Raw genomic sequence first — 26951 nt, 5'->3', positions numbered from 1 at the left:
TTCAGTCAACTGGAACCTCCTGGTTGGCCAGGACTGGTGGTAAATGATTGAAAGTGTCTTGGTGAACCAGTCAGCTCCCTCTATACCCTTGGATGGATCCCATCTGGTCCCATAGACTTGTGTGTGTCCAAGTGGTGTAGCAGGTCGGTGACCATTTCCCCTTAGATTATGGGGTTTTCATTCTGCTCCCCATCCCTGTCTTACAGCTTAGGGGGCTGTGTACCTGCAGACCAACTGGTCTTACTGTTAATGACTGAGGCAAAGAAGACATTAAGCACCTCAGCCTTATCCTTTGTTGCTATGTTTCTCCCTCATCCAATAAAGGAGATTTTCCTTGGCCCTTCTTTTGTTGACAGTATATTTATAGAAACATTTCTATTGTCTTTTATGGCAGTAGCCAGGTTAAGTCTAGTTGGGCTTTGGCACTTCTAATTTTTTCCCTGCACAACCTCATGACATCCTTGTAGTTCTGCAGAGCTGCCTCCCCCTTCTTCCTAGGGTCATAAACTCTTGTCTCTCTATTGGGAACAGCGAGAAGAACGACACAGACTCTCTTGGGAGTCGATCAGGAGAATTTCTCTCAGTTTATTGCTTTAGATCTTTTTTATAGACTGATATGTGAAAGTACAGAAAAGAAAACTTATTGGTTAGTAAACTAACACATCACCATCATTGGTCAGTGGGGTTCACCACCCCTCGACCTTCTCTTGCAAGAAAACAAGGAACAGACAAACAGCACCTGCAAGGCTGTTTTCTATCTCTGAGGATTGTTTTAATTCCTCCTTATGATTTCCCAGGCCACTTTCTCAGGCAAGACTGAGAAAGTTATGTGGCCTGCTATTCCACAGGCACTATGCTGCCTGCTTCTGAGTTAGCATCCATAAACTCTAATTTTTTTCTGAGTTCCAGCCAAATCTGTTCAGCCAGGCCATTCTTCCCTGCCAGCTCATCTTTTTGGCACATGGGGACAGCCAGTTCCCATGCCTTTTAGATTTTCTTCTTGGAGAATGTCCAGCCTTCCTGGACTCCTTTGCTTTTCAGGACCAGCTCTCAGGAGACTCTGTCAACCAGTGTCCTAAACAGGCTGAAGTCTGGCCTCTGGAATTCCAAGGTGGCAGTTCTGCTAACAGTTCTTGTACTGTTAGGACTCTGGAATTAACCAAGAAGCCTCTGTCAGTACATCTTCCTTCAGGAAAGAACAGATTCTTGAGCATAGGAGAGAGGTGGATGGGCTTCTCCCTGTTGTCTATCTGCATGTGATGGGAAAAGAAGGGGAAGGGAAATACAGTGAAAGTGTGAACCAAAATACTTTTGTTTGAGAGTAGGGTGTGCTGGTTTTAAAACTCAGTGGGAAAATTAAGCCCACTCAAACCACCCCCTTTCAATAGCAGAGGAAAAAAAATAGGAGACATTATAAATTTGAGTCACAATTTATTGAAGAAATTGTAATGAACACACCAGTTGTACAAAAGATTGGTTTACCCACAAAAAAGGGTATTCACCACTGGAAGATGTCACCTGGCCCACCAGGACAAAACCAAGATGGTAGCTGTTCCCAAGCTGCTGGCTCCATGTAGTTTCCCCAGAAAAAAGACAAGATGGCAGCTGTTCCCACACTGTGCACCATGTGACCCCCTGGGAACAATGGCAAGATGGTGGGGGGATCCTGCACTGGACCAGTAGCTCAAGAGAACAAAGGAAACAATGTAGCAAACAAGTTTCCATGGTTTAATGCCTTCCCCTAGCCAGAAAACAATGGAAAACAGGGGCAAAGCAAAACCTGGAAAGCTATTTTGTCCAAAAGGAGTTATGTTGCTGGAACTGCTCACTCCACATCACCCAACAGGGTTCTCCCTGGTGACGGTGATGTCTGGTGGCAGCTGGGGTCTTGCAGGGCAACTCCCTCTCCCAAGTGAGCCTGAAAAAAGAAAGAAGACCCCTCCACTTCTGCCCATGTTTTTTAAAGGGGACAAAAACACTACCTTCACAACCAGGGCAAGAAAAAAGTTCTGGGTCCTTGCCAAAAACTGTTCCCCCTCCAATGAAGTGGGTGGTGTGGAATAAACAGCGCTAAAACTCTGCCCCTTATCCCTGCACCTAGGACATAAGGGTAATTAGAAGAATCTGTGCAGTGAATATGCAATGTAGCAGAGATGTGAGAAGAAATAGTGCTGTATGCCTGGCTGCAGAGAACAGTAGATTTAGAAACAAAATCACTGTGTATTGTGGCTTCCCAAGAGCTTATAGAGCCCTGAGTTGAATGGGAGAGTCTATACTCCTTACAGGTCTTTTCTCTAAATGCCTGTATGTTTAGGCTCATACTGTCATGGTGGATTATATTCCAAAAAGCTTGTTAATCTTCTTTACAGTGGTAGAAAAACATATCTTAATCCCAAATAAGCAAGAAAAGCTGTTTTCTGAACTTTTTTTTTTAAAAAATCTTACTTTAAAAAATGCTTTTACATTTGGGATACATCTCTTTAATGAGGTTTATATTTGTGTGTTTGTTTGCTTGTTTTTATAAAGCAGGTCAAAAAGATGACCACATCTTGCCTGTTAAAGTGAGATGGTAAGTAGTAGGTTACCAACTGCAGTAAACTGGAGTGATCTAAGGTTACTGTGAAACAAATCATATGAATCACATCAAAGAAATTAAAATACCAATGAAATGTAATTTTTAAAAAGAAGCAAAGATAAATATGTTGGGTGGTTTTAGGCTAATTATTGAAGGGTGGCTATTAATAACCACAGTCTAGTAGCTTAAAAACTCAAAGTATGCTCTTGTATAATTAGAGAAACTCCAAAAAATTCAATCTTGATACAAACCTGGAAGATATGTAATATCATGATAGAGGGTTAATAAAGGTTGGTGCAAGCTTGTAAATCAAAAAGATAAACATGCATTGTTGTGTGTTTAGTTTTAAAAAGAAACTGCCTGGATTAAAGCATTGCTATGTTCTTGAAACTAAATATCTGCTATTTATGGCTGGAGTGATCTCTAGCTTCAAAAAGTGGAGATCAGACCAGTATCTCAAGGAACCATTTAATCTTGATGCAGTAACGGAAAATCATGTTTCTCTGGTTCCTGCCTGGCAGATGTTTAGTCTTAAAATTCTCCACTGAATGCAATTCAACAACTTCCCTGAATGTTTAATTTACCTGCTGAAGTTTTTGACAATACATCCTGCATCTTCTGTATATCCAGAATAAGCTGATATCTTTTATTTTTCCCAAAGTAGACAACCTAAACTACTGTTTGATACCCTCTTTGTAAAAATATCTTTGTGCTGGTTTTGGTTGGGGTAGAGTTCATTTTCTTCCCAGTAGCTGGTATGGGGCTGTGTTTTGGATTTGTGCTGAACACAGGGTTGATAATATAGAGATGTTTTAGTTATTGCTGAGCAGGGCTTACACAGAGTCAAGGCCTTTTATGCTTTTTGTACTGCCATGCTGGCAAGGAAGTTGGGAGTGCATGGGAGGTTGGGAGAAGAAAGAGTTGGGACAGGTGACTCAAACTGACCAAAGGGATATTCCAGATCATATGACATTGTGCTCAGTATATAAAGAGAGAAAGAGTAAAGGGGGGGGGGGGGGGAACGGGACGGACATTTGGAATGATGGCATTTATCTTCCTGAGTAACTGTTATGCATGATGGGGCCCTGCTCTCCTGGAGATGGTTGAACACCTGCCTGCCCATGGGAAGCAGTGAATGGATGCCTTGTTTTGCTTTTGTGCATGACTTTTGCTTTACCTAATAAACTGTCTTTATCTCAACCCACAAGTTTTCTGGTTTTCACCCTTCCAATTCTCTCCCTGATCCTGCTGGTGGGGGAGTGAGTGAGTAGCTGCAAGGGGCTTGGTTGCCAGCTGGGATGAAACCATGACAATCTTACATGCTTCTTTTTAGATCTAAACACCATTCTTTTTAGCCTGGCATTAAAGACTGGTTCATTCTTGCTGATTTTTATTTAAATCTTAGTTTCTGTGCTTTATAGACACCATCTAAATTGAACATAGTATTCCAGGTATGACGTTAGGTATTCACAAAGATCTCTCCAGCACTTTCCTGTTAATACAGCTTTGAATTAAAATCTTACTTTTTGAAATACTTGGCTTTTGTTGATTCATTTGAGTCATAGTCTGCTTTATTACATCTTTTATATTTGTCATCTGTTTTCTCATACTGACTGTACTATTTTTGTTTCTTTTTCATTTCATTTAATTGACTTTGTACACATCTGTGTTGGTTTTGCACAGCCTGGTTTTTGGTAGCGGGGGGGGGGGATGGAGGTGGCTTCTGTGAGAAGCTGCGAAAAGCTTCCACCATGTCTGCTACAGCCAATCCTGGATGGCTCTAAAGGTGGACATGCTGCTGGCCAAGCCTGGGTCAATTAGAGATGATGGTAACGCCTCTGTGATAACATATTTAAGAAGAAAATCAAAACAAAGTGGGTGCCCACAGTTGTTTTTTTTTCTAGCCAGAGAAGAGAAGGAGGTGAGAACACGTGAGGGAAAACAACATGGTGACACCAAGGTCAGTGGAGAAGGGGGAGGAGGTGCTCCAGGCACCAGAGCCAAGATTACTATGCAGGCAGTGGTGATGACCATGGTGAAGCAGGCTGTCCCCCTGCAGCCCATGGAGGTCCATGGGGAATGCAGAGATCCACTTGCAGCTCGTGGGGGAGGTGCCCACGCTGGAGCCTGTGAATGCCTGGAGGAGGCTATGGTCTAGTGGGAGACCCAGTGGAGAGAGGAGGCCTTTGCTTCCAGGCTGGAGCAGCCTGTCCTTGGAGGACTGAACCCCGTGGAAGAGCAGTTTTGGGATGACTGTTTGCCCATGGGAAGTACTCACGTTGCAGCAGTTTTGGGAGGACTGCTGCTCATGAGATTGGAATCATGCTGGAGAAGTTCACAGAAATCTGTCTCCCTTGGGAAGGACCCCACGAAGTAGCAGGGGAAGGACTCCTTTCCCTGAGCAGTGAAAGATCATCTCAGGTGACGAACTGACCAAAACCCCCACACCCTGTCTCCCTGCACTGTTGGTGGGAAGGAGGGAGGGGTTGGGGGAAGAAAATGTGGTTTGGAGGGTTTATTTTACTTCTCATTATCCTCCTTTGACTTCATTAGTAATAAATTCACTTTGCAATTTAAGTTGAGCCTGTTTTGCCCTTGGAGTGTTTTCTCCTGGTCCTTATCTCAACTAATGAAGCCTTCATTAATTTTTTCCCTCCTCTGCCCAGCTGTGGCAGGGGAGGGTAAGTGAGCAGCTTTGGTGGGTGCCTGACATTTGGCCAGTGTCAAACCATGACATCCTTTTGTAATCATCTTGTCAGTATTCAAGCTGTCTTGACATTGCAACTCATTTCAGTGTCATCCTGAAAATGTATTGTACTACTCTATTGTTTGTAGTAAGGATTATTAGAACTACAGAACAGAACTGGAGATGCATTTCAATAGGACACTTAAAGCTTTTCCAGGGCACCTTTCTGACTACTGTGAAGCTTTACCAAAACTAAGATCTTTCACTTGCTGCTTATCTTGTATATGTGTAACAGTTTTGATGTGTTCATTTTTCCATCAATTGCCTGTTATCTTTTTACCTGATGCTTATGAAGTGCTACCTTGTAAAACTATTTAAATTGTCAGATTAAATCATTATTTTCATAAATAGCTTTGAAACAGTACTAATTCTTCTTTTCCTAAACAAAGATAGAATTTTGTTTTATTTTTATTCAAACACATTGACTTGGGCTAGACTATATTATGTCACAACAATGACCTGCTCAGCTGTCTTGGTTTTGGAAGACAGGTGTCTGCTAGGGAGGGAAGGAGCATCCCTTGGAATGAAAATGTAGACCCCCTCCCTCTGAATTATTATAATTCTGAAATCAAGGGGCTCTCAGGCAGAGATCTGGGGATAGGAATAACAGTTCTTTACTAATATGTATAACGAGGCACACAAACAACAATAACTACAGCATTAACAACAAAACAGAACCCCGTGACAGCCTTCTCGGCCGAGACAGGAAAGGGATGGAGGAGAGGCTTTGCTTCACAAACCCTCTCGGGCGGGCAGTCCCAGTGCTCCCGCATAGCTCTGAGAAACACTTAACTGGAACAGCAGGGATGAGCTGAGATCCTGGGCCGGTGGCTGAGGTGTATCAGCAGCTCTGCGGTGGTGGCTGGCACTGGCACACGTCCCAGCAGGACAAGGGGTGCGAGGCCCACCAACGAAGAGGGAAGAAGAAGCAGCAGCTCCGTCTGGTGATGGTGAATTCCCTTCCCTCCACAGCAACAGCTCTCCCCAAAGTGTCCTTCTCTGAAGCTGAAGAAGCCAGCCAAACTGTCCCCGCCCTCCCCTTTTCCTGCCCCCCTTCCTCCCTGGGCCCAGCCGAACTCTTTGTGTTTCTCAAGTACCCACTAAGTACCCGCAGTCAGGTTTCCCCCCCCTCCCACAACGAATGGGTAAAAATTCCACAGGTGAGCCAGAACTAAAAGAAGGACACCTAACCTCCAACAGGAGGTTTAAGAGGGAATACCCCAATCAAGCACAAGCAGCCAGGCATAAACACTAGACAGAACTATGGGGCATTCCTTTGCACCCCCACTAAGATATTAGCACACTCAAGTACCTCTATAAAGTGCCTGTACACCAATGTACACAAGATGGGGAACAAGCAGGAGGAACTAGAGGTATATGTGCAGTCACAGGGCTTTGATCTCATTGCGATTACAGAGGCATGGTGGGATAGCTCACGACTGGAATATTGTCATGAAGGGCTACATGCTGTTTAGGAGAGACAGATCAGGAAGGTGTGGTGGTGGAGTTGCCCTCTATGTGAGGCAACACTTGGAATGTATTGAGCTCTCTTAGGATAGATAAGAGTGGGTCAAGAGCTTATGGGTTAGGATAAAAGGGCAGACTACTAAGGGTGACACTGTTGTGGGTGTGTGCTATAGGCTGCCTGATCAGGAGGAAGTGGATGAAGCCTTCTACAGGCAGCTTGAAGCAGCCTCACAGTTTCAGGCCTTGGTTCTTGTGGGGGACTTGAGCTACCCTGACATCTGCTGGAAAAGCAACGCAGCAGCAGCGAAGCACAAACAGTCCAGGAGATTCCTGGAAAACACTGATGACAACTTCCTGTCACGAGTAATAGAAAATCCCACAAAGAAAGGTGTGCTGTTTGACCTTATACTAACAGGGACGGCCTTATTGGAGATGTGAAGACTGAAGGCAGCCTTGGCTCTAGTGACCATGAGATTGTGGAGCTCAGTATTGGGAAAAGAGGAAGCAGAGCAGTAAGTAAAATTACAACCAAGGACTTCTGGAGAGCTAACTTGAGCCTCTTCAGGGATTTTCTTGGAAGAATCCCATGGAAACAGACCCTGCAGGGAAGAGGGGTCCAAGAGAATTGGTTGATATTCAAGAATCACTTTCTACAGGCTCAAGAACAGTGCATCCCAATGAGCAGGGATGGGCAAAGGGGGAAAGAGACCTTCATGGATGAATAAAGAACTCAAGCATAAGCAGGAAGTACACAGGAGATGGAAACAGGGTCAGGCCATTTGGAATGAATATGGAAAGTTTGTCAGAGAAGGTACAAATGAGACAAGGAAGGCCAAGGCCCATCTGGAATTAAATCTTACCAACAATGTCAAGGACAACAAGAAGGGCTTTTTCAATAACAAAAGGAGAACAAAGGATAATGTGGGACCATTCCTGAATGGAGGGGGACCCTAGTAACAGAGGACACAGAGAAGGTAGAGTTACTGAATGCCTTTTTTACATTGGTCTTCACTGACAAGATCAACCTTCAGGGATCTCTGACCTAGAAGACCAGGGTTAAGGAATGTTGGATAAAAGACTTTCCCTTGGTCAAGAAGGATTGGGTTAGAGAACACCCAGGAAAACCTGACATCCACAAGTCCATGGGCCCTGACAGGATGCACCCATGAGTGAAACAGAGAAATTAAGAATTAAGCATAAAGAAATGCCTGACCAGAAGAGAGGGGGAACTGACAAGAGCAAAAAAAAGAAAGTGAAACTGCAAGATAAGATAAAGAGCTAGAATACACAAACAAGATGCAAAGACAAAAGCACCACAAGATAAAGATATTCTTTAGACCCTTAAGCCAGAAAAAAAGGTATCAAAGTCCAAAAAGTGATCAAAGGACTAAAAAGAGCATGTGTGAAAAGACAAGGTGAAAGTTCAGCCAAAGAGAAAATTGCTGACCTCATCCCAGAGACCCCCCCCAAATGACCACCAAACTGACCAAAAACGAGCTGTGGGCAGCCGCAAAAGGGCGTGGAGCTAATTTCAATATGAAGCGAAGACAGGCGGAGTTAAGAAATTAATATGTATTAGGCGTATTGTGCAACCCTAGTTTGTAAAGGATAAAAAGACAAAGCCAAATCTCAGAAGTGTGCATGCTTTTCGGAAGAGATATCCCCCATGCACCTCAGCACTGAATAAATTCATACCTACTCTTATAACTACTCTGCGAGTTATAGAGTTTTTTTCCAACCGCATATCATGAGTACTGAGAGAGCTGTTATACATCATTGCTAGGCCACTCTCAATCATCTTTGAAAGGCCATGGAGATCAGGAAAGGTGCCTGAGGACTGAAAGAAAGCAAATGTCACCTTGGTCTTCAAAAAGGTCAAGAAGGAGGACCCAGGGGACTACTGGCCAGTCAGCCTCACCTCAATCTCCAGAAAGCTGATGGAGCATCTCATTCAGAGGCCATCTCTATCCACATATCGACATGGACAACAAGGTGATCAGGAGTAGTCAGCATGGCTTCACTGAAGGTAAATCATACTTCAATAGCCTGATTGCCTTCTATGAGGAAACAATTACCTGGATGGATGATGGGAGAGCAGTGGATATTGTCTACCTGGACTTCAGCAAAGCTTTCATCACTATCTCTCACAACATACTCATAGGCAATCTCAAGAAGTGTGGACTGGATGAGTGGACAGTGAGGTGGATTGAGAAGTGTCTGAATGACAGATTCCAGAAGGTCATGGCACAGGGTCCAGTTGTAAGCCTGTCACTAGTGGTATCCCCCAAAGTTCTATACTGGACCCAGTATTGTTTAACTTATCCACCAATGACTTTGACAAAGGGGCAAATGTGTCCTCAGCAAGTTTGCTGATGACACAAAGCTAGGAGGAGTGGCTGATACTCCAGTGCTGTGCTGCCCTTCAGAAGGACCTTGACAGGTTGGAGAGATGGGCAGAGAGGAACCATCTGAAATTCAACAAAGGCAAGTGCAGGGTCCTACACCTGGAGAAGAATAAGTCCATGCACCAGTACAGGCTGGGGGTGACCCACTGGAAAGCAGAGCTACAGAGAAGGACCTGGGGGTCCTGGTAGACAAGAAGCTGTCCACGAGCCAGGAATGTGCCCTTGTGGCCAAGAAGGCCAATGGTATCCTGGTGTGCATTAGGAAGAGCATTGTCAGCAGGTTGAGGGAGGTGATCCTTCCCCTCTACTCAGCCCTGGTGAGGCACATCTGGAGTGCTGAGTCCAGTCCTGGGCTCCTCAGTGCAATAGAGATGGAGTTCCTGGAGCAGGTCCAGCAGACAGTGAGAAAGATGATGAGAGGACTGAAGCATCTCTCTTAAGAGGAAGGACTGAGAGAATTTGGCCTGTTCAGCCTCAAGAAGAGACAACTGAGAGGTGACCTTATCAATGTCTATCATTATCTGAAGGTGCTATTTTAGTCCCCCTGCTCTCCTGGGGCTGTGTTCTGCTCAGCTATGGCCCAGAGGAGGGGGGATTATATCTAAATAGCAAGGATTAGAGGTAAAAACGAGGCTCTTTCCTTCTTGGGATGATATCTCAGCTTTATTCAGGGGATCTGGTGCAGAAAAGAGGAAGAGATTGATCCTGCGCTGCTTTTTGAAGGGAAGGGAAAGGAGGAAGGGTTACATATTACAACCAATAGGAAAACATTACAAGGGAGGAGTCAGGGGAAGGCACCAACACTGCAGCTCAGAGGGTATATCTCCATATCATACCATGTTTCTTAATGCATTACAACATGAAGGGAGGGTGTCAGAGGATGCAGTCAGGCTCTTCTCAGTGGTGGCAACCAATAGGACAAGAGGCAACAGGCAGAAACCAATTCACCTGAATATGAGGAAGAACTTCTTTCCTGTGTAGGTGACTGAGGACTGGAACAGAGACCAGAGAGGGTATCGAGTCTCCATCACTGGAGATATTCAAGAACCATCTGGACACAATCCTGTGCCATATGCTTTGGGATGACCCTGCTTGAACAGGGAGGCTGGATGAGATGAACCCACTGTGGTCCTTTCCAACCTTACCCATTCTGTGATTCTGTGACTTGGGTTGCTAGTTAAATCTGTATGTTTTAGTTTGGCATTCTTGTTTTTCTAACAAAAAAAAAAAAGGGTATTTGTACATGGTTCATAAAACTACTGATACTGGTAAACAAGCAGTTACTCACATTCTTAAATTTTATTATGCTACTGTAAATGATTTTTTTTCTCTCTCTCCTGTGCTCTTGGGGGAAAAATAATTTTAGAAGTTATTTAATAACAAACTTAAGTGATGTTTCATTTATGACTGCATATTAAGGGGTTTATTGGTACATACATATTTTGCCTAATATATGTATTTTAACTGTTAGTGAATAGAACTTAGTGTTGCTGGTTAAAATGTTCCTCAGAGCTGTAAAACTGATAGATGTCTTGAACCTATTTTATCCATCAACATATGGAAGAAGAAAAGCATTTTTCCTGCCTTTTCACTTTCTAATTGATTTCTCAATTTCACATGGCCTAATTGTCTATCTGCACTATTCTGAATAAATTGATTTGAAGCAGTAAAATGGACTGTTATTAGAGAGCAATTTAGCATAGTAGTATACTTTGTTTTGGGGAGAAAGTGAAGGACCTGGCCAGGTTAGCTGATTATCTTCCTTAAAAATTAGTTATTAAACATGTTCTTAATACTATAGTTCTGGTCAATTAAGGTTAATAGAGGTTATAGTTAACTTAAGACAACAGAGCTCTGTAATTAAAATCCTAAATAGTTTTTCTAACTAGGTATTTTTAAAACTTGCATATTCTCTGAGAACATTCCTCACTCCTTAAAATTTTCCTTGGTTCTGATAACAGGTAGATTTTTCAAGTTTTTATTGTTGTATGTTTATGGTATGGTATATGAATTAATTAAAAATACTGACTGCATTTTATTCTATCCTAGGTAATTTGCAAGTCAGATGCTCCTACAGGGGATGTTCTGCTTGATGAAGCTCTGAAACACATAAAAGAGACCCAACCTCCTGAAACAGTACAAAATTGGATTGAACTGCTTAGTGGTAAGCCTTGAACATAATGTATTTGCTTTTTCCCTCCTGAATAAAGCTAATTATCTGGCATCAGTAGAGATTATACTGTTAGATTTTTGTGGAGATAGCATGCAAAAAAGTTCATCACTCTGTCCTCTAGAGTATCTTGCTAATTTTAGCCTTTAATCAAATATAAGTTACTTGCTTTTGACTTAACTTGGTACAGAAAGGATCTAGATGGAAGTGTCAGAGGACATCTCTGCTCTGTGGAAGACGTGTCTTCTGCTGACTCTGAAGTAAATCAGCACTGCACCCTGGAGATATAATGGCCTTGCTCTGTAATTGGAAATGGGTGATAGTGGAAGCTTGGAGTATCACTGAATCATAGAATTGCCTGAGTTGGAAGTGACCTACAAGGATCATTGAGTCCAACTCCTAACCATGCACAGGACAGCCTCAAGAGTCACCACGCGCCTGAGAATATTGTGCAAGCACTTCTTGAACTCTGTCAGGCTTGGGGCCATGACCACTTCTTGGGAAGCCTGTTCCAGTGCCCAACTACCCTCTGGGTAAAGAACCTTTTCCTAATATCCAATCTAAACCTCCCCTGACACTGCTCTAGCTGTTTTCTCAGGGCCTATCACTAGTCCTTCTTATATTGTGGTGTTTGTGCTCAAAACTGCACACAGGACTTGAGGTGAGGCCACACCAGTGCAGAGTGGGAAAATCACCTCCCTCAAGCAGCTGGCAATGCTTTGCCTGATGCACCCCAGGATATGGTTGATCCTTGTGGCTCCAGGGCACACTGTTCTCATATTCAACTTGCCATCAAACAGGACCCCCAGGTCCCTTTCCTCAGAGCTGGTCTCTAGCCTCTCATTCCCCAGTCTGTCTGCATATTCAGTTTCCCCATTCCAGGTGCAGAATCTGTCACTTGCCCTTGTTAAACTTCATACAGTTGATGATTGCCCAGCCCTCTAATTTGTCAAGGTCTCTCTGCAGAGCCTCTCTGCTTTTGAAGGAGTCGACAGCTCCTGTCAATTTAGTGTCATCATCAAACTTAATATAGCTTCAAGTCCTACATTTAAGTCATTTATGAAGATGTCGAAGACAACTGGGCCTAAAATGGTGTCTTGTGGTGTTGCCTGGAAATAGAACAAAACCTTCCCAAAAAAACGTTAAAATAATAATATAAAAGCAAACCTTTACTTGAAAGCCTTCAGGTACACAATATGGTGAAAAAACATGCCTGGAATTAGATTTGTACAATTTTATAAGATTGGGCAATTAGTATATCTAGCAAATATTGTCCAATTAGAAGAGCAGTTGGTTAGGTGATCTCCTTCCCCTCCCAGGTTCTGCCCCATTGGATCCCTCCCTCCTGATCCTCTAACTCTACCTTTATTATGTCTATGATACATGGTGCAAAACAAAATGTCCTTGCTAAACTAACAAATAAGACTAAACAGAATTTCAGGAATGTATCAATAAGGGTTGGTTTGCAGTGGAAAAGAGAGCTGGAAAAGTACTAGAAGTTACAACCATGCATTAACAGTCTAAAAAGCTACAAATACACTAAGAATACATAGAAGCTAAAAATCTTTAGGCATCATTCCCCCCTTTAGATACTTGACAAAAATTCCACATTGTTTAGTCTCTACCACTTTGATGTTAGACCATAAAGGTGACCAGAAATCACAGCATCAAATCATACAGCCAGCTATTATGCAGACACCAACTACAAATATAGCCAGTATGAATAGATGTTTTATCCAAGCCAAATTTGGTAACCATGAGGTAAGTGTATGAAAGATTTGTGAGAGTTACCTGATGTAGAATTTGGGTTTGTCTTCAAATTTTAGCCAAATCTTTATTAATCCTTCCTCTCTGATCTACATAAGAACACTAGTATTAACGACTCTACACATGCCCCCTTGTGAGGCTAGTGGGAAATTGACAGCCATTCTGCTTTGCAAATTTTGTGTCTACACCTGAGTCATGGTTATCAACAGTGTGGATAACAGACACAAAAGAACAGTTTAGACCATATCATCATCTGTATCTGTCTCTGTTTTTCCAGTTATTTCAGGAGCAGAAGTCTTTTTAACTCTGGAGTAGTGAATCCAGGGTCCTTTGCCAACAGCTTTGACTGTAGTGAGGGTGGTCAGCAGGACTTGGAACGATCCTCTCCACTTAGCTTGCAAGGGGTCGCTGTCCCACCATTTAACATAGACCCAGTCTCCAGGCTGGAACAGATGAGCAGGTGTGTCCAGTCCTATGGGTCTGGATAACATGGTAAATCTCCGGAGCTTCTGCAAAGTGGAGCTTAAAGCCATTAAATATTTTTGTTAGTCAATTTTCCCCCTCATATGGATTTCTCTGGGGATATGCAGAATTTGATATGACCTGCCATACAATATCTCATAGGGACGTATGTTGCCCCTCCACCTTGGTTGTATGTGAAATCTCAGTAAGGCTATAAGCAAAGCCTGAACCCATGTCACAGATGTCTCTTGACAAATTTTTCTAATCTGTCTTTTGAGGGTTCCATTCATATGTTCAACTTTACCACTCACCTGGGGTCTGTAGGGTGCATGCAGATCACAAGCAATTCCCAGAATTCTACTAACATCCCCCACTACTGTTGCAACAAAGTGCGGCCCTTATTGAGAGACGGCCAGCTATTCACCACCCTTCACAGAAGTAAACGTGAATGCCGTTTATTTCTATCTTTAGCACACCTTTTATAGGGTTCTACAGGGCCCGCGGGCTAAGCAAGTGCCCTAGTTTAGGGCAAATTAGGGAGGAAAACTCTAAATGGGGATTTCCCCAGGGAAATGCCCCCTCCCCACCAACTGGTCCGGGAAAGGGAAAAAAATTCTTTGGAGAGAAGTGGAAAAAGCTGTTTATTTAACAGAAATTGAATAATATTAAATAATAAAACCTCTCGCTGTTCGATGGGATGGCAAGTCTAGGAAGAAAAGTCCTTTTCATGTGGTGTAGCTTGGCTCACTCAGGTTCTTATCAGTCCCTCCGGTGCTGGAAAGTGCTGAGGCCCAGGCCCCGGTGGGCCAAAGGCGTGAGCTCCCGGGGTTTGGCTGGGTGTTCAGTCCAGAGCAGGCTTGCACAGATCCAAGAAAAAAAAAGGAAAAAAACAAAGGTCCAGGGAACTTCTCTGCCTCAGCTAGCTAAAATTAACTAAAAGCCAGAGAGAAGCTCTGTCCCACTGTCTGTTCGTGCTGCCGACACCACAGTCTAGGAGCGGGATGTGTGGGAGTGGTTTTTCTTTAACACAAACTGCGCGCTTCTTCTTCGCCCTCTCTTGCTCTCAAAGCCAGTCTTGAAGGTGCAGAACTTAATATATAACATAAACCAGACGATTGGGGATACCAGTATCATAAAGTCACCCCAGGACGTTCCACCCCTTATCCCCATATCGTTAACTTATTATCAAAATTAATATATATATATTTTAACTCTACAACACATACATTATATACAGACAAGGGCATTCATTCATGATCTTCACTCAACAATCAGATCTCCCTGAGGTACACATTGTGTTGTTCTATCTTTCCGCATTATCTACCATGTGCAACCTGGTTCTTGAGCAAAAACAACTCCATGAATGGGTTTGTCTGCACTCGAAGTAGAATTGATCTAAACTGTCTTTCTTAACAAACCTCTGAAATGTACTGCTGGGACTTTGTCTTCATCTACTTTATGCAGGGGCTCGGATTGGGCTGGGCCTGCTCGGTTAGTGGAACCTCGGGTGTTAACTATCCAGGTGGCCTTTGCTAGATGCTGCTCCTAATTTTTGAAAGATCCCCCACTTAATGCTTTCAAGGTAGTTTTTAACAGTCTATTGTACCTCTCCACTTTCCCTGCAGCAGGTGCATGGTAGGGGATATGATACACCCACTCAATGCCATGTTCCTTAGCTCAGGTGTTTATAAGGTTATTCTTGAAATGAGTCCCATTGTCTGACTCAGTCCTCTCAGGGGTACCATGCCTCCAAAGGACCTGCTTTTCAAGTCCCAGGATGGTGTTCCGGGCAGTAGCATGAGGCACAAGGTAGGTTTCTTGCCGCGGCGGTGGAAAGCCCGGAACACCGCGACTTCTCCAGAAGCAGCCTTGAGAAAGGCTGGCCCGAAGCGCATGCGAGCAGCTTCGAGCAGTCGAGTGATTCCAGCTCAGCTCAGTAATAGTATAGTGATTTCAGCTCAGCTCAGCTCAGCAGCAGCGGCGGCAGGCAACACAGGAAGCAGGGACGAGACAGCTGGTCCAGCGTTCCACCGAGGCACAAGCCTTTATTCAGGCAAAGCTTCGGCAAAGGGTGCCGGTAACAGCGAATCTCCCGAACAGAGGAAAACCCGGGATATTTATGGGGAAGGAGAGGGGCAGGGGGAAGCCCGAGATACCTGTATCGGGGTGGGACAGCAGGGGGGAACACCAATGAAACACAACAGTTTAACATAACTAACTCAAAGACCCCTGGGAGCAACATTGTGTCGCTCTTACAGAGAAGTATCTCCTCTCCAGGGGAGGGCCAGTATCTCGGGCCCAGCGGGCTCCTCCGTACCCACAACTCCCACTTCTTTATTTATTAAAAAGGCATCCCCTAGAGAGTTAGCTGATAGCTTCTTAAAACATGAAAACATACTTAGGAAGATAATAACAATCAAGAAAACCCAACAAATGTTCTTGAGAACGGAGGCAACCCATCTCCCGAGTCCCCAGCTCACAAAAAGGTCTTCAAGCCACTGGGGCTCCTTTTCAGCCTGGAGTTTTTGGACTGCGTGTTGGAGTCTCTGGATGCAGGCGTGAATGCCTTCACTGGGGCTGGAGAGGTTAAAGCAGCATAAACCATCTGATTCTTCACAGCCATGTCCATGGGCCAGGAGCAGAAAGTCTATGGCAGCTCGGTTTTGTAGCGTAGCATGCCTAACAGTTTCTTCATCTGTCAGGAGGTCACTCAGGACAGAGGAGGTCCGGTTGGCCTGCTTACCAAGCCAACACTCCAGGTGAGAAGGCTCACCAAGGGCTTTAGCAGCAGATGCCCACGGCAAAAATGCTGACATCACCATCTTCTTCGTGTAGGACCGATCTTTAATTTGGTTATCACATTTTTCATCTAATTGTGTGAGATCTTTCTTTTGGTGGGCCAATTCATTCTTTTTCAGCCAATCATTTATTAGAGTTGAATTTGGAGTGAGGATGGTAAGCTGTCCAAGCGTGCAAGGACCTCCCCGGAGTCGGGAAGGGATTCCTGCCCACACTCTATCCCCACAGATCAAGAACATTCCCCGGGGCAGCACTCTGGGATAGTGAGAGGAGGTGGATCGTGTGCTGCTGGTGTAATTGCACCATTTGGACTGACTGTAAATTTTACTGTTGGGAGTCACATTTTTCCTTGATTTAATTGCCTTTTGGTATTTCGAGGCAGGCCATGCATTGGCTACTGGGTGATAATTAAAATTTATACAGTAGGCAGCTTTGGAGGATCCCAAAAGCTCTAATTCCTGGGGTTCCTCTGGTGCATGGGGCAAGATCTTTGTCCACTCATCCCAAGTGTCTACTGGGTTGGGTTCTTTCCCTGTGAAAGGATATTCATGGGGCTTTAAAGGAATCCCTACCAGGCAGGATGACAGAGGGTTGGTGGCGCTGCCCATGGACAAGCACGTGTTCTTGCTGGAGCGTCTTTGCGAGGGTGGTCCACACGTTCTCCTGGGGCTGTGCTACTAGCCAGGCATCCACAGCTGATGTTTTCAGGAGCATCCAGATAATCAGGGACATCAGGAACTCAAGGATGGTTTTGCTCTCCATTTTCTACAACAGGACATAGAAGATTAGCTCTAATTTTTGGAGGGGGGGAGCTATTTTCTTTCTCCCTTTCCTCTCCCGTCTCCCCCCTCTTTAAAAAAAAAAACAAAAACAAAAAACTAAACAATTATAAGCAAGGTTATTCTGTGTATTGGGGACACAAGACTCGACACCAGCAGCAGCAGAGGTGCACTTGGGTGTAAGCTGGCAATTTGGGCTAGGCAACGAGGGCAAGAAGGGGAAGGGGGAGGGAGTTAAGAAGACTTGTGTACTGTCACGGTGTCAGGCGTGACGTTGGCAGTCGTCTCGTTGCAGCTCTGGTAGCAGGACAGTTTGGCCTCTGTCTGGTTGTTGGTCTGGTGGCAGGTCGGTTCTGTGGACTCCGACGACGTCTCCGTTTCCAGGCTGCAGTGGACTGCTGTTTTTCTGGACCTGTGTGGGTCTCAGGAGACTTTGAAAGTTCTGAATCTGGTGCAGGGTTTGTAGGGCCTAAGTAAGGTTTTACATTTTTCCCTGGGAGCCACTTAGGTCCTGATGGTGTGGACACACACGCATACCCTCTCCCCCAGGTAATCAGTGGGAAGGGTCCTGATGTCCGTTGTGATTCAGGATCCTTGATCAGCACCGGCGGCTTCTCTGTGAGTTTGGCATGAGTTGAGTTAGAGAAGTGCCGTATTACAGGGGGGTCAGGCTCTGTAGGCGAGCAATTTAGAAAGTTCATGACATATAGAGCTTTACAGAGCCTCTCAATGGGAGGAATGATCTCTGTTCCTCCCCGCTGGTGATCAAGGACTCTTTTTAGGTTTTGGTGGGTTCTTTCTACTATTGATTGCCCTGTAGGGGAATGAGGAATGCCCGTGGTGTGTTTCACCCCCCACTCATTGAAAAAGTCTCTTAATTTGTGAGAGATGTAAGCAGGTCCATTGTCTGTTTTAATTTGTTCTGGGACTCCCAGGGTAGCAAAAGCAAGGAGAAAATGTCGGATGGTGTGCTTGGCATTTTCTCCTGCATGGGCTGAGGCAAACACTGCACCAGAGAAGGTGTCTACGGAGACATGTACGTATTTGACTCTCCCGAAGGATGGGACGTGAGTGACATCGGTTTGCCATATCTGGCAGCTGTTAAGTCCTTGGGGGTTAACCCCAGAGTTAACGACAGGTATTTGGAATGATTGGCAATTAGGACAGGTGGCAACTATTGCCCTAGCCTGGTCTCTGGGTAGTCTGAACATTCTCATCAGTGCAGGCACATTTTGGTGGAAGAACTGGTGGGACAATTTCGCTTGTGCGAAAATGTCAGGGACATTGGCTGCTCCAGCAGGCATGGCTAAGGCATCTGCCCTCCTGTTTCCTTCGGCAATGGCACCTGGGAGGTCGGTGTGCGCTCTCACATGCATGACATAGTAAGGTTGCTTTCTGTGAGAGATAAGATATACTAATTCAGAAAGCAATTTGTATAAATTTGGGTTAGAGACTTCTTTCAGAAATGCATGTTCTGCTCTCATAGCTATTCCAGCCACATAAGCCGAATCAGTCACCAGGTTGAAAGGCTCTTGGAATTTCTCAAAAGCTCTGACTACAGCTGCTAATTCAGCAATCTGTGGTGATCCCTCGACCACTTGGACATCAGACTCCCATTTCTGTGTCCTGGGGTCCTTCCAAGTCATGACTGACTTGTGGGATTTCCCTGAGCCATCTGTGAAAACCGTCAGGGCCTGGAGCGGTGTTTTGCTCTGCAATGATTTGGGGACCAAATTAAATGTGGTTTTGAAAAGTCTGTGGCTAGGTGGGTGTGTAGAAATTTGGCCTGAATAGCTATCGAGAGCGAACTGAAGGCTCTCATTGGTTTGGAGCAAAGGCTCCAAACTTCCAGTTGCCAATGGGAGGAAGATGCAGGTGAACTCACAGGCTGCAAGAGTGCGGAGACGGACTGTAGCTCTTTTAATGAGCTCAGCCATGATTTCTTGTGGAGTGGTGATAGTCTTAGTGGGCTGGTTATGTGTAAAGATCCACTCGATGATAAGGAGAGGATCCTTCAATGCAGTGTCCCATTGAAAGATGAGTGCGTGTAAGCGCGGGGCCTTACCCAGGACAACCAGCTGGAAGGGCAGGCTGGGTTCATACCGGTGGGCTTGCCGTGAAGACAGGGCCTCCTGGACCTTGGTGATGGATTCTCGAGCCTCCGGCGTGAGGGAGCGCGGTGAGTCGAGGGCTTCACTGCCACGGAGCAGGTTGAAGAGGGGTGCAAGGACTTCTGTTGTCAGCCCAAGCAGAGGGCGTATCCAGTTGATGGACCCACAGAGCTGATGCAAGTCCCGCAGGGTCTTGGGGTCATCTTTGATGGTCAGCTGCTGGGGCACGATGGTCCGCTCACGGATCTGAAGTCCTAGGTAGGTCCACGGGCAGGTGTGCTGGATCTTGTCCTCACGGATCTCAAATCCAGCGTCCTCGATTGTCTGGATAGTTTTTTGTAAAGTCCGGTGCAGATAGTCATCGTCAGCAGCACAAACCAGGATGTCATCCATGTAGTGGAGGATGATGGCATCTGGGAACAGGGTCCTCACAGGTGACAGGATGCAGGCCACGTACCATTGGCAGATGGTAGGAGAATTTTTCATCCCTTGAGGAAGGACTAGCCAATGGTATCTTTTTAAAGGTGCTTGTCTGTTTGGAGAGGGAACCGAGAATGCAAATCTGGGGGCGTCCTGAGGATGGAGGGGTATGTTGAAAAAACAGTCCTTTATGTCAATGACAGCCAGCTTCCAATCCCGGGGGAGCATTGAAGGGGAGGGCATGCCAGGCTGGAGGGGGCCCATGTCTTCAATAACATCATTGATCTTCCTGAGGTCATGAAGGAGTCTCCACCTGTCCTTGCCTGGTTTGCATAGGACAAAGACAGGGGAGTTCCAAGGGCTATTGGTTTCAGTGATGTGGCCCTTGGCAAGCTGCTCTTCTACGAGAGCTTCCAGTGCGCGCAGTTTGGTCTCAGATAGGGGCCACTGATCAACCCACACTGGATGGTGCTGTTTCCAGGTGAGTTGGGGGATGGTAGGCGTGGCGCGCTTCTCAGTGACCCCCACTAAAAATCCCTGCTGGGAATCCTCAGAGAAGCTCCCCATTGGGACAGGAGATCCCGTCCCCAGAGGGTGATTGGTGCTCTCACCACAAATGGCCTGATGGTTGCCATTTGTCCCTCAGGTCCTTCGATGACAATATTCCGTTTGCTCCTCGTGGAAGCTGTCATCCCTCCAATTCCTGAAATCATGCCTGCTACAGGCTGTAATTCCCAATTGTCTGGCCACTCGGAGCGGGCGATGATGGTAACATCTGCTCCAGTGTCTATCATTCCTGGGCGCTGAATCCTTTCCCCATAACAAAACAGGCTACAGTCCACAATGGGTTTGCAGGAGCCCACAACCTGTGTCCACATAGCACTGGGGTTGAGGGGAACATGATCTGGGCAGTCACTAGGAAGTAAAAAGGCCTGTGCCACAGGAGTCTGTTCCTTTAAATAATAAGGAGGGTCTATGCAGGTCAAAGAGATGGAAATTTCATCTCCAGGGTATATAGTCTGGACTTCAGGAATAGTATGAATTTGTCCTGGACAGTTAGTTGGATCCCCAAGTATTAAGATGTTAGAGGGACCGCCTGGTGGTCCACGTTTCCCTGTGGGGACTTTGTAAACACAGTCACCTTTCATATATAAAGAGAGTCTAGTTACCAGTTGACGCCGGGTTCCCATCTGAAGCGCTCCACCTGCTGGGTTTAATATTGGGGCCCCCGTGGAGGCAGGATGGTGGGTTTGGCAGGAGGGGTGGAGCGGTGCAGCATTTGATTTGATGTCGAAGCGCGGGGCCGTCCCGCGCTCTGCTTGAAGTTTCCCGAATGCCAGTTCTGTCTGGGGAATCGGTGGTGGGCTGGCGGTTGTATAGAATGTCTCTCCGGACAGTCTTTGAAAAAATGTCCAGGCTTACCACAATTAAAACAACAATTTCTATTGGGGTCTGCAGCATAAGCTCCAGATATCGCCTCTGCCACTCCTTTAGCCACTGCAAGTGCCACTGTATTCTCACTTGAGGCAGAAGAGTGTTTGGTGCAGGCTTCAACCATCTGATCTATGGTTGGTTCGGGGTCCAGAGGGAGGGCTCGCAAAACTGCTTTGCACTCCTGATTAGCATTGGCCATTGCTATTTTTACTAATAATTCCTTTTGTGCCTGAGGGCTCTCTATCTGTTTTTCAATGGCTATTTTTAACTTATCAATATACTTAATAAAAGACTCAGTTGCCCCCTGCTTAATACTGGTGAAGCACTGCGTTGGCACTTTATCATCAGGGGTAGTAAAAAGAGATATCTTGGCAGCATTAGCTATATCCTGTAAAGCTGCTTCAGGCAGATCTCGGGCCTGATCTCGGGGCTTTTGGAAATCTCCTTCTCCTGCTAATTGCTCTAAAGTAAAATTGGGTCTGTTAGCATCTCTTGCATAAACATCTGCCAATTGCTTTAAATGTTTTTTCCACTGCCTCTCCCACAACATGTATTCTGCTGGAGAGAGGAGGCAGTTCATAATATTTTTGATGTCATGCGGGACCATGACGTGGGCAGAGAAGGAGGCTTCCAGCAGGTGTTTAAAAAAATGTGAACTCCTGCCATGTTCCTCGGCAGCTTTACAAAGTTCCTGCAGTTCCCTATAGTGAAGGGATTCCCATGCAGCAACCTGTGCCCCTGTCCTGTCTCTCCTCCTTATTACAGGAAAGGCAAGTATTTTCTGGGACAGAGCTGAGTTCCCCGCCCGTGTGGCTTCCCTCTGCACCTCAGCCCAGTGATCTTCATACTCAGAATCTGAATAAGAAGATTCACTGCTCTCATCTCCTAGTGGAGATGGGGGGTGTTTGGTGGCAGCACGGGGCCGGCTCAGGTGTCTAGAGCTGACCCTTTTGTGGCTGCGTGGGGAAGCGGGGGTGGCCCCGCTCTGGCCGGAGCCGTCCCGACCTCCAGGGCACAGGGACCCTGGAGCGGGCGCGCCGCTGGGGACGGGGCCCCGGCACAAAGGGACATGAGCGGGGCCCGCGACGGGGAGGGGTTTCCCGATGGATGGGGGAGGGCCCGACGCGGTTACACCCAACGACGCAGTGGGGGGGGAGGAGGAGCAGGACGCGGCAGGAAGAGAAGGGGTGAAGGCGGGAAAGTGGCCATTTTGGGCATCGAGGGCGGGAAAACCGGGGTGGGAGTGGGACAAAATGGCGGGGCTGGCCACGCTGCCGGCGCCATCTGTGCTAACGCTAGGAACTGGGGGGTACACAACCGGGTGTGAGGGCATAGGAGAGAGGGTAGGGGAAAGACCCAGAGCGGCATGGCCATTGCCACCCTGGTGCGGGTAGAGAGACAGTGGGAAGGTGTCAGGGAGACGGCAGCAGCCCTGTGCCCGGGGGCAATGTCCACCCGCCGACTGGCTCTCAGATAGGGAAAGGGGTTCAGGGACACCTGGAGGGGCTGACGGGGTTGGGGGATTTAACTGGGGACCCAAAACTCCCTCTTCTTTTTTTCCCTCTTTTTCCAATGAGAAAATAATATTTTGAAACACAGGAAAAAACTTTGCAACAGAAAAATCCCCTTTAGCTTGAACTGTATATAACTTTCTCCCCACACTATCCCAAAAAATTCCTGATTTAGCAGAGTCCGAATTAATCTTAAAATGTTTAAAAACCCAATGAATAAATCTTTTTAAATCCCCTTTAGAAAAGTTAAAATTTCCCACTTTTAAGGTAGTTACAACTTGGATATAAAAGTCCCTCTCAGGTGGGGTCAGCCTCAATACAGAGGACTCATTCCCCATCCTTTTTCACTCCCCACCCAGCAGTAAAACAGCAAAAAAAAAGAAAAAAAAGCCCGAAGAAAAAACCTTTCACGGGATACACTTACAATTTCTCTTCGGCAGATGCCGGCGGGCGAAAACAAAGCTGCTGGGTGGGTGGTCACCTGGCGACCGGTCCTCAGGGGCTTTCCCTTGCCCCAGATGGTCAGCGAGGGTCCCGGTCGCAGCCTCTTGGATCGCTTCTTGCTAGAACGCAAGCAAGCTTCCTCGAGGGGCGGCGGCTCCAACGGCGGCTCGCCTCACAGCTGAAGGTGCAGGCGGACGCTTCTTCAGGGCTTCTTCAAAGCCCCACGTTCGGGTCGCCACTTGCCGCGGCGGCAGAAAGCCCGGAACACCGCGACTTCTCCAGAAGCAGCCTTGAGAAAGGCTGGCCCGAAGCGCATGCGAGCAGCTTCGAGCAGTCGAGTGATTCCAGCTCAGCTCAGTAATAGTATAGTGATTTCAGCTCAGCTCAGCTCGGCAGCAGCGGCGGCAGGCAACACAGGAAGCAGGGACGAGACAGCTGGTCCAGCGTTCCACCGAGGCACAAGCCTTTATTCAGGCAAAGCTTCGGCAAAGGGTGCCGGTAACAGCGAATCTCCCGAACAGAGGAAAACCCGGGATATTTATGGGGAAGGAGAGGGGCAGGGGGAAGCCCGAGATACCTGTATCGGGGTGGGACAGCAGGGGGGAACACCAATGAAACACAACAGTTTAACATAACTAACTCAAAGACCCCTGGGAGCAACATTGTGTCGCTCTTACAGAGAAGTATCTCCTCTCCAGGGGAGGGCCAGTATCTCGGGCCCAGCGGGCTCCTCCGTACCCACAGTTTCTAACTATCCAGTGGTGGCTTTTACCATCATGAGCACGTAGTGCTTGCTTTGGCGGGTTTGGGGCAGTGTGATGTAGTCGATCTGCCAGGCTTTCTCATACTTATATTTCGACCAACACTCACCATACCATAGCGGCTTCAACCACTTGGCTTGCTTGATCGTGGCACGTCTCACAGTCATGGATGACCTGAGAAATACTGTCCATGGTTGGATCTACCCCTTGGTCTCGTGCTCACTTATAGGTAGCATTTCTACTCTGATGACCTGAGGCGTCATGGGCTCATCGAGCTAGGAACAACTCTTCTTTGTGTTGCAAATCTAAATCTATCTTTGACACCACTATCTTTGCAGCCTGATCCACCTGTTCATTGTTTCGGTGCTCTTCATTAGCCCTACTCTTGGGGACATGGGCATCTACATGGCGGACCCTCACAGACAGTTTCTCTACCCTGGTAGCAATGTCTTTCCACTCATCAGCAGCCCAGATGGGCTTTCCTCTGCGTTGCCAGTTGGCCCTTTTCCACCTTTCCAGCCATCCCCACAGAGCATTGGCTACCATCCATGACTCAGTGTAGAGGTAGAGCTTTGGCCACTTCTCTCTTTCAGCAATGTCTAGGGCCAGTTGAACAGCTTTGAGTTCAGCAAGTTGACTAGATCCACCTTCTCCTTCAGCAGCTTCTGCGACTTGTCGTGTGGGGCTCCATACAGCTGCTTTCCACTTCCGGTTCATCGTTACGATGCGACAGGAACTATCAGTGAACAGAGCATAGCATGTTTCTTTTGCTGGCAGTTGGTTGTACGGTGGAGTTTCTTCAGCCTGTGTTACTTGTTCCTGCTCTTCTTCATCAGTGAGACCAAAGTTTTCACTTTCCGGCCAGTTTGTAATTATCTCCAAAATCCCAGGGCAATTTGGGTTTCCAATACGGGCGCATTGCATGATGAGGGCAATCTACTTGCTCCATGTGGCATTGGTGGCATGGTGGATAGAGGGAACTTTTGCTTTGAACATGCACCCCAGCACTGGCAGTCGAGGTGCCAGGAGGAGTTGTGCTTCTGTGTCAATCACTTCTGAGGCAGCTTGAATTCCTTCATAGGCAGCTAAGATTTCCTTCTCTGTGGGAGTGTAGTTGGCTTCGGACTCTCTGTAACTTCGGCTCTAGAATCTCAGTGGTCGGCCTCAAGTCTCCCCAGGCACTTTCTGCCAAAGGCTCCAGGACAAGCCATGGCTCCCGGCTGCAGAGTAGAGCACGTTCTTCACATCTGGTCCTGTCCTGACTGGGCTAAGGGCTACTGCATGAGCGATCTCCTGCTTGATCTGAGCAAAGGCTTGTTGTTGCTGTTCAGGGCCCCACTGGAAAGTGTTTTTTGCGGGTGACCAGGTAAAGAGGGCTCACAATCTGACTGTACTCAGGAATGTGCATTCTCCAAAAACCTATGGCACCTAGGAAAGCTTGCGTTTCCTTCTTGTTGGCTGGTGGAGACATTGCTGTGATCTTGTTGATGACATCAGTAGGAATCTGATGCCGTCCATCTTGCCACTTTACTCCCAGGAACTGGATCTCTCGAGCAGGTCCCTTAACTTTGCTTTTCTTGATGGCAAAACTGGTTTTCAGGAGAACCTGGATGATTTTCTCTCCTTTCTCAAAGACCTCTTCAGCCATCTTTCCCCAAACAATGATGTCATCAATGTACTGCAGATGTTCTGGAGCCTCACCCTTTTCCAGGGCAGCCTGGATCAGTCCATGGCAGATGGTGGGGCTGTGCTTCCACCCCTGGGGGAGTCGGTTCCAGGTGTACTGCACTCCCCTCCACGTGAAGGCAAACTGAGGCCTGCATTCTGCTGCCAGGGGAATGGAGAAAAATGCATTAGCAATGTCAATAGTGCCATACCACTTCGCTGCCTTGGACTCCAGCTCATACTGGAGCTCCAGCATGTCCGGCACGGCAGCGCTCAGAGGTGGAGTCACTTCATTCAATGCACGATAGTCCACAGTCAATCTTCATTCTCCTTCAGACTTGCGCACAGGCCAAATGGGGCTGTTGAAGGGTGAGTGGGTTTTGCTGATCACCCCTTGGCTTTCCAGCTCTCGGATCATCTTGTGGATGGGGATCACAGCATCTCGAGTTGTTTTATATTGTCGGCGGTGCACCGTCGAGGTGGCAATTGGTATTTGCTGTTCTTCTACTTTTAGGAGTCTTACTGCAGATGGGTTTTCTGATAGTCCAGGCAAGGTGTTCAATTGCTTGATGCCCTCTGTCTCTATAGCTGCTATCTTAAATGCCCACCTAAGCCCCTTTGGGTCCTTAAAATACCCACTTCGGAGGTAGTCTATGCCTAAAATGCATGAGGCCTCTGGGCCAGTCACAATGGGGTGTTTCTTTCACTCATTTCTAGTCAGGCTCACATCAGCTTCCACTAAAGTAAAGTCCTGTGATCCCCCTGTCACACCAGCAATGGAAACAGATTCTGCCCCTACATGTCTTGATGGGATCAGCGTGCACTGTGCACCAGTGTCAACCAAGGCCTCATATTTTCGTGGTTCTGATGTGTCAGGCCAACGAATCTACACAGTCCAAAAGACACAGTTTTCCCTAGCCTCTACCTGGCTAGAGGCAGGGCCCCTCTAAGCCTGGTTATCTTTTTTTCTTTGGGTATATGTCTTGGAGGTTCTTTCAAGGGAATCAGACATGTCATCATCATCATCATCATCATACTTGTCAGTTTGACTACAGGCTACTGCAACGGCTTTCTTTTTGGTGGAGTATCCCCCCTGAGTCTTGCTGTTTTCTAATTCATACACCCGTTTTGCCAGAGCAGCAGTAGATTTTCCATCCCATCTTTTCATGTTTTCTCCACAGTCACGTAGGAAAAAACACAGATCAGCTCGTAGCTTTTTCTCTCTATCTGGAGAACTTCTGCATTGAGTACCAGGGCTCCTGGTCTGTACTGTCGAGACTGGAAGAAGGTCCTCCCTGAGTTTCTTGAAATTCTCTTCCATTTTGTCTTGGAAGTTTTGCATATCTGTTCTCACAGTTGCAATTGTTGCCTGTATGGGGCCATGCACGGTATCTGCATATGCTCGAAGCTTCTTCACCATATCCAGGACAGTCTC

General features: G+C 46.6%; 1 protein-coding gene across 1 annotated transcript in view; it reads left to right on the top strand.

Moving 5' to 3' along the window:
- Positions 1-26951, top strand: part of LOC131592510 (Golgi phosphoprotein 3-like) — a 147093-nt gene that overhangs the window by 102166 nt on the left and 17976 nt on the right. The window contains exon 3 of the mRNA XM_058864073.1: positions 11243-11357. Within this exon, the coding sequence (XP_058720056.1) occupies positions 11243-11357 (115 nt within the window). The remainder of the gene's footprint in view (positions 1-11242; positions 11358-26951) is intronic.

The sequence above is a fragment of the Poecile atricapillus genome, chromosome W, assembly GCF_030490865.1.
Source record: "Poecile atricapillus isolate bPoeAtr1 chromosome W, bPoeAtr1.hap1, whole genome shotgun sequence".
Classification (NCBI taxonomy): domain Eukaryota; kingdom Metazoa; phylum Chordata; class Aves; order Passeriformes; family Paridae; genus Poecile; species Poecile atricapillus.
This window is presented reverse-complemented; position numbering and strand designations above follow the sequence as displayed.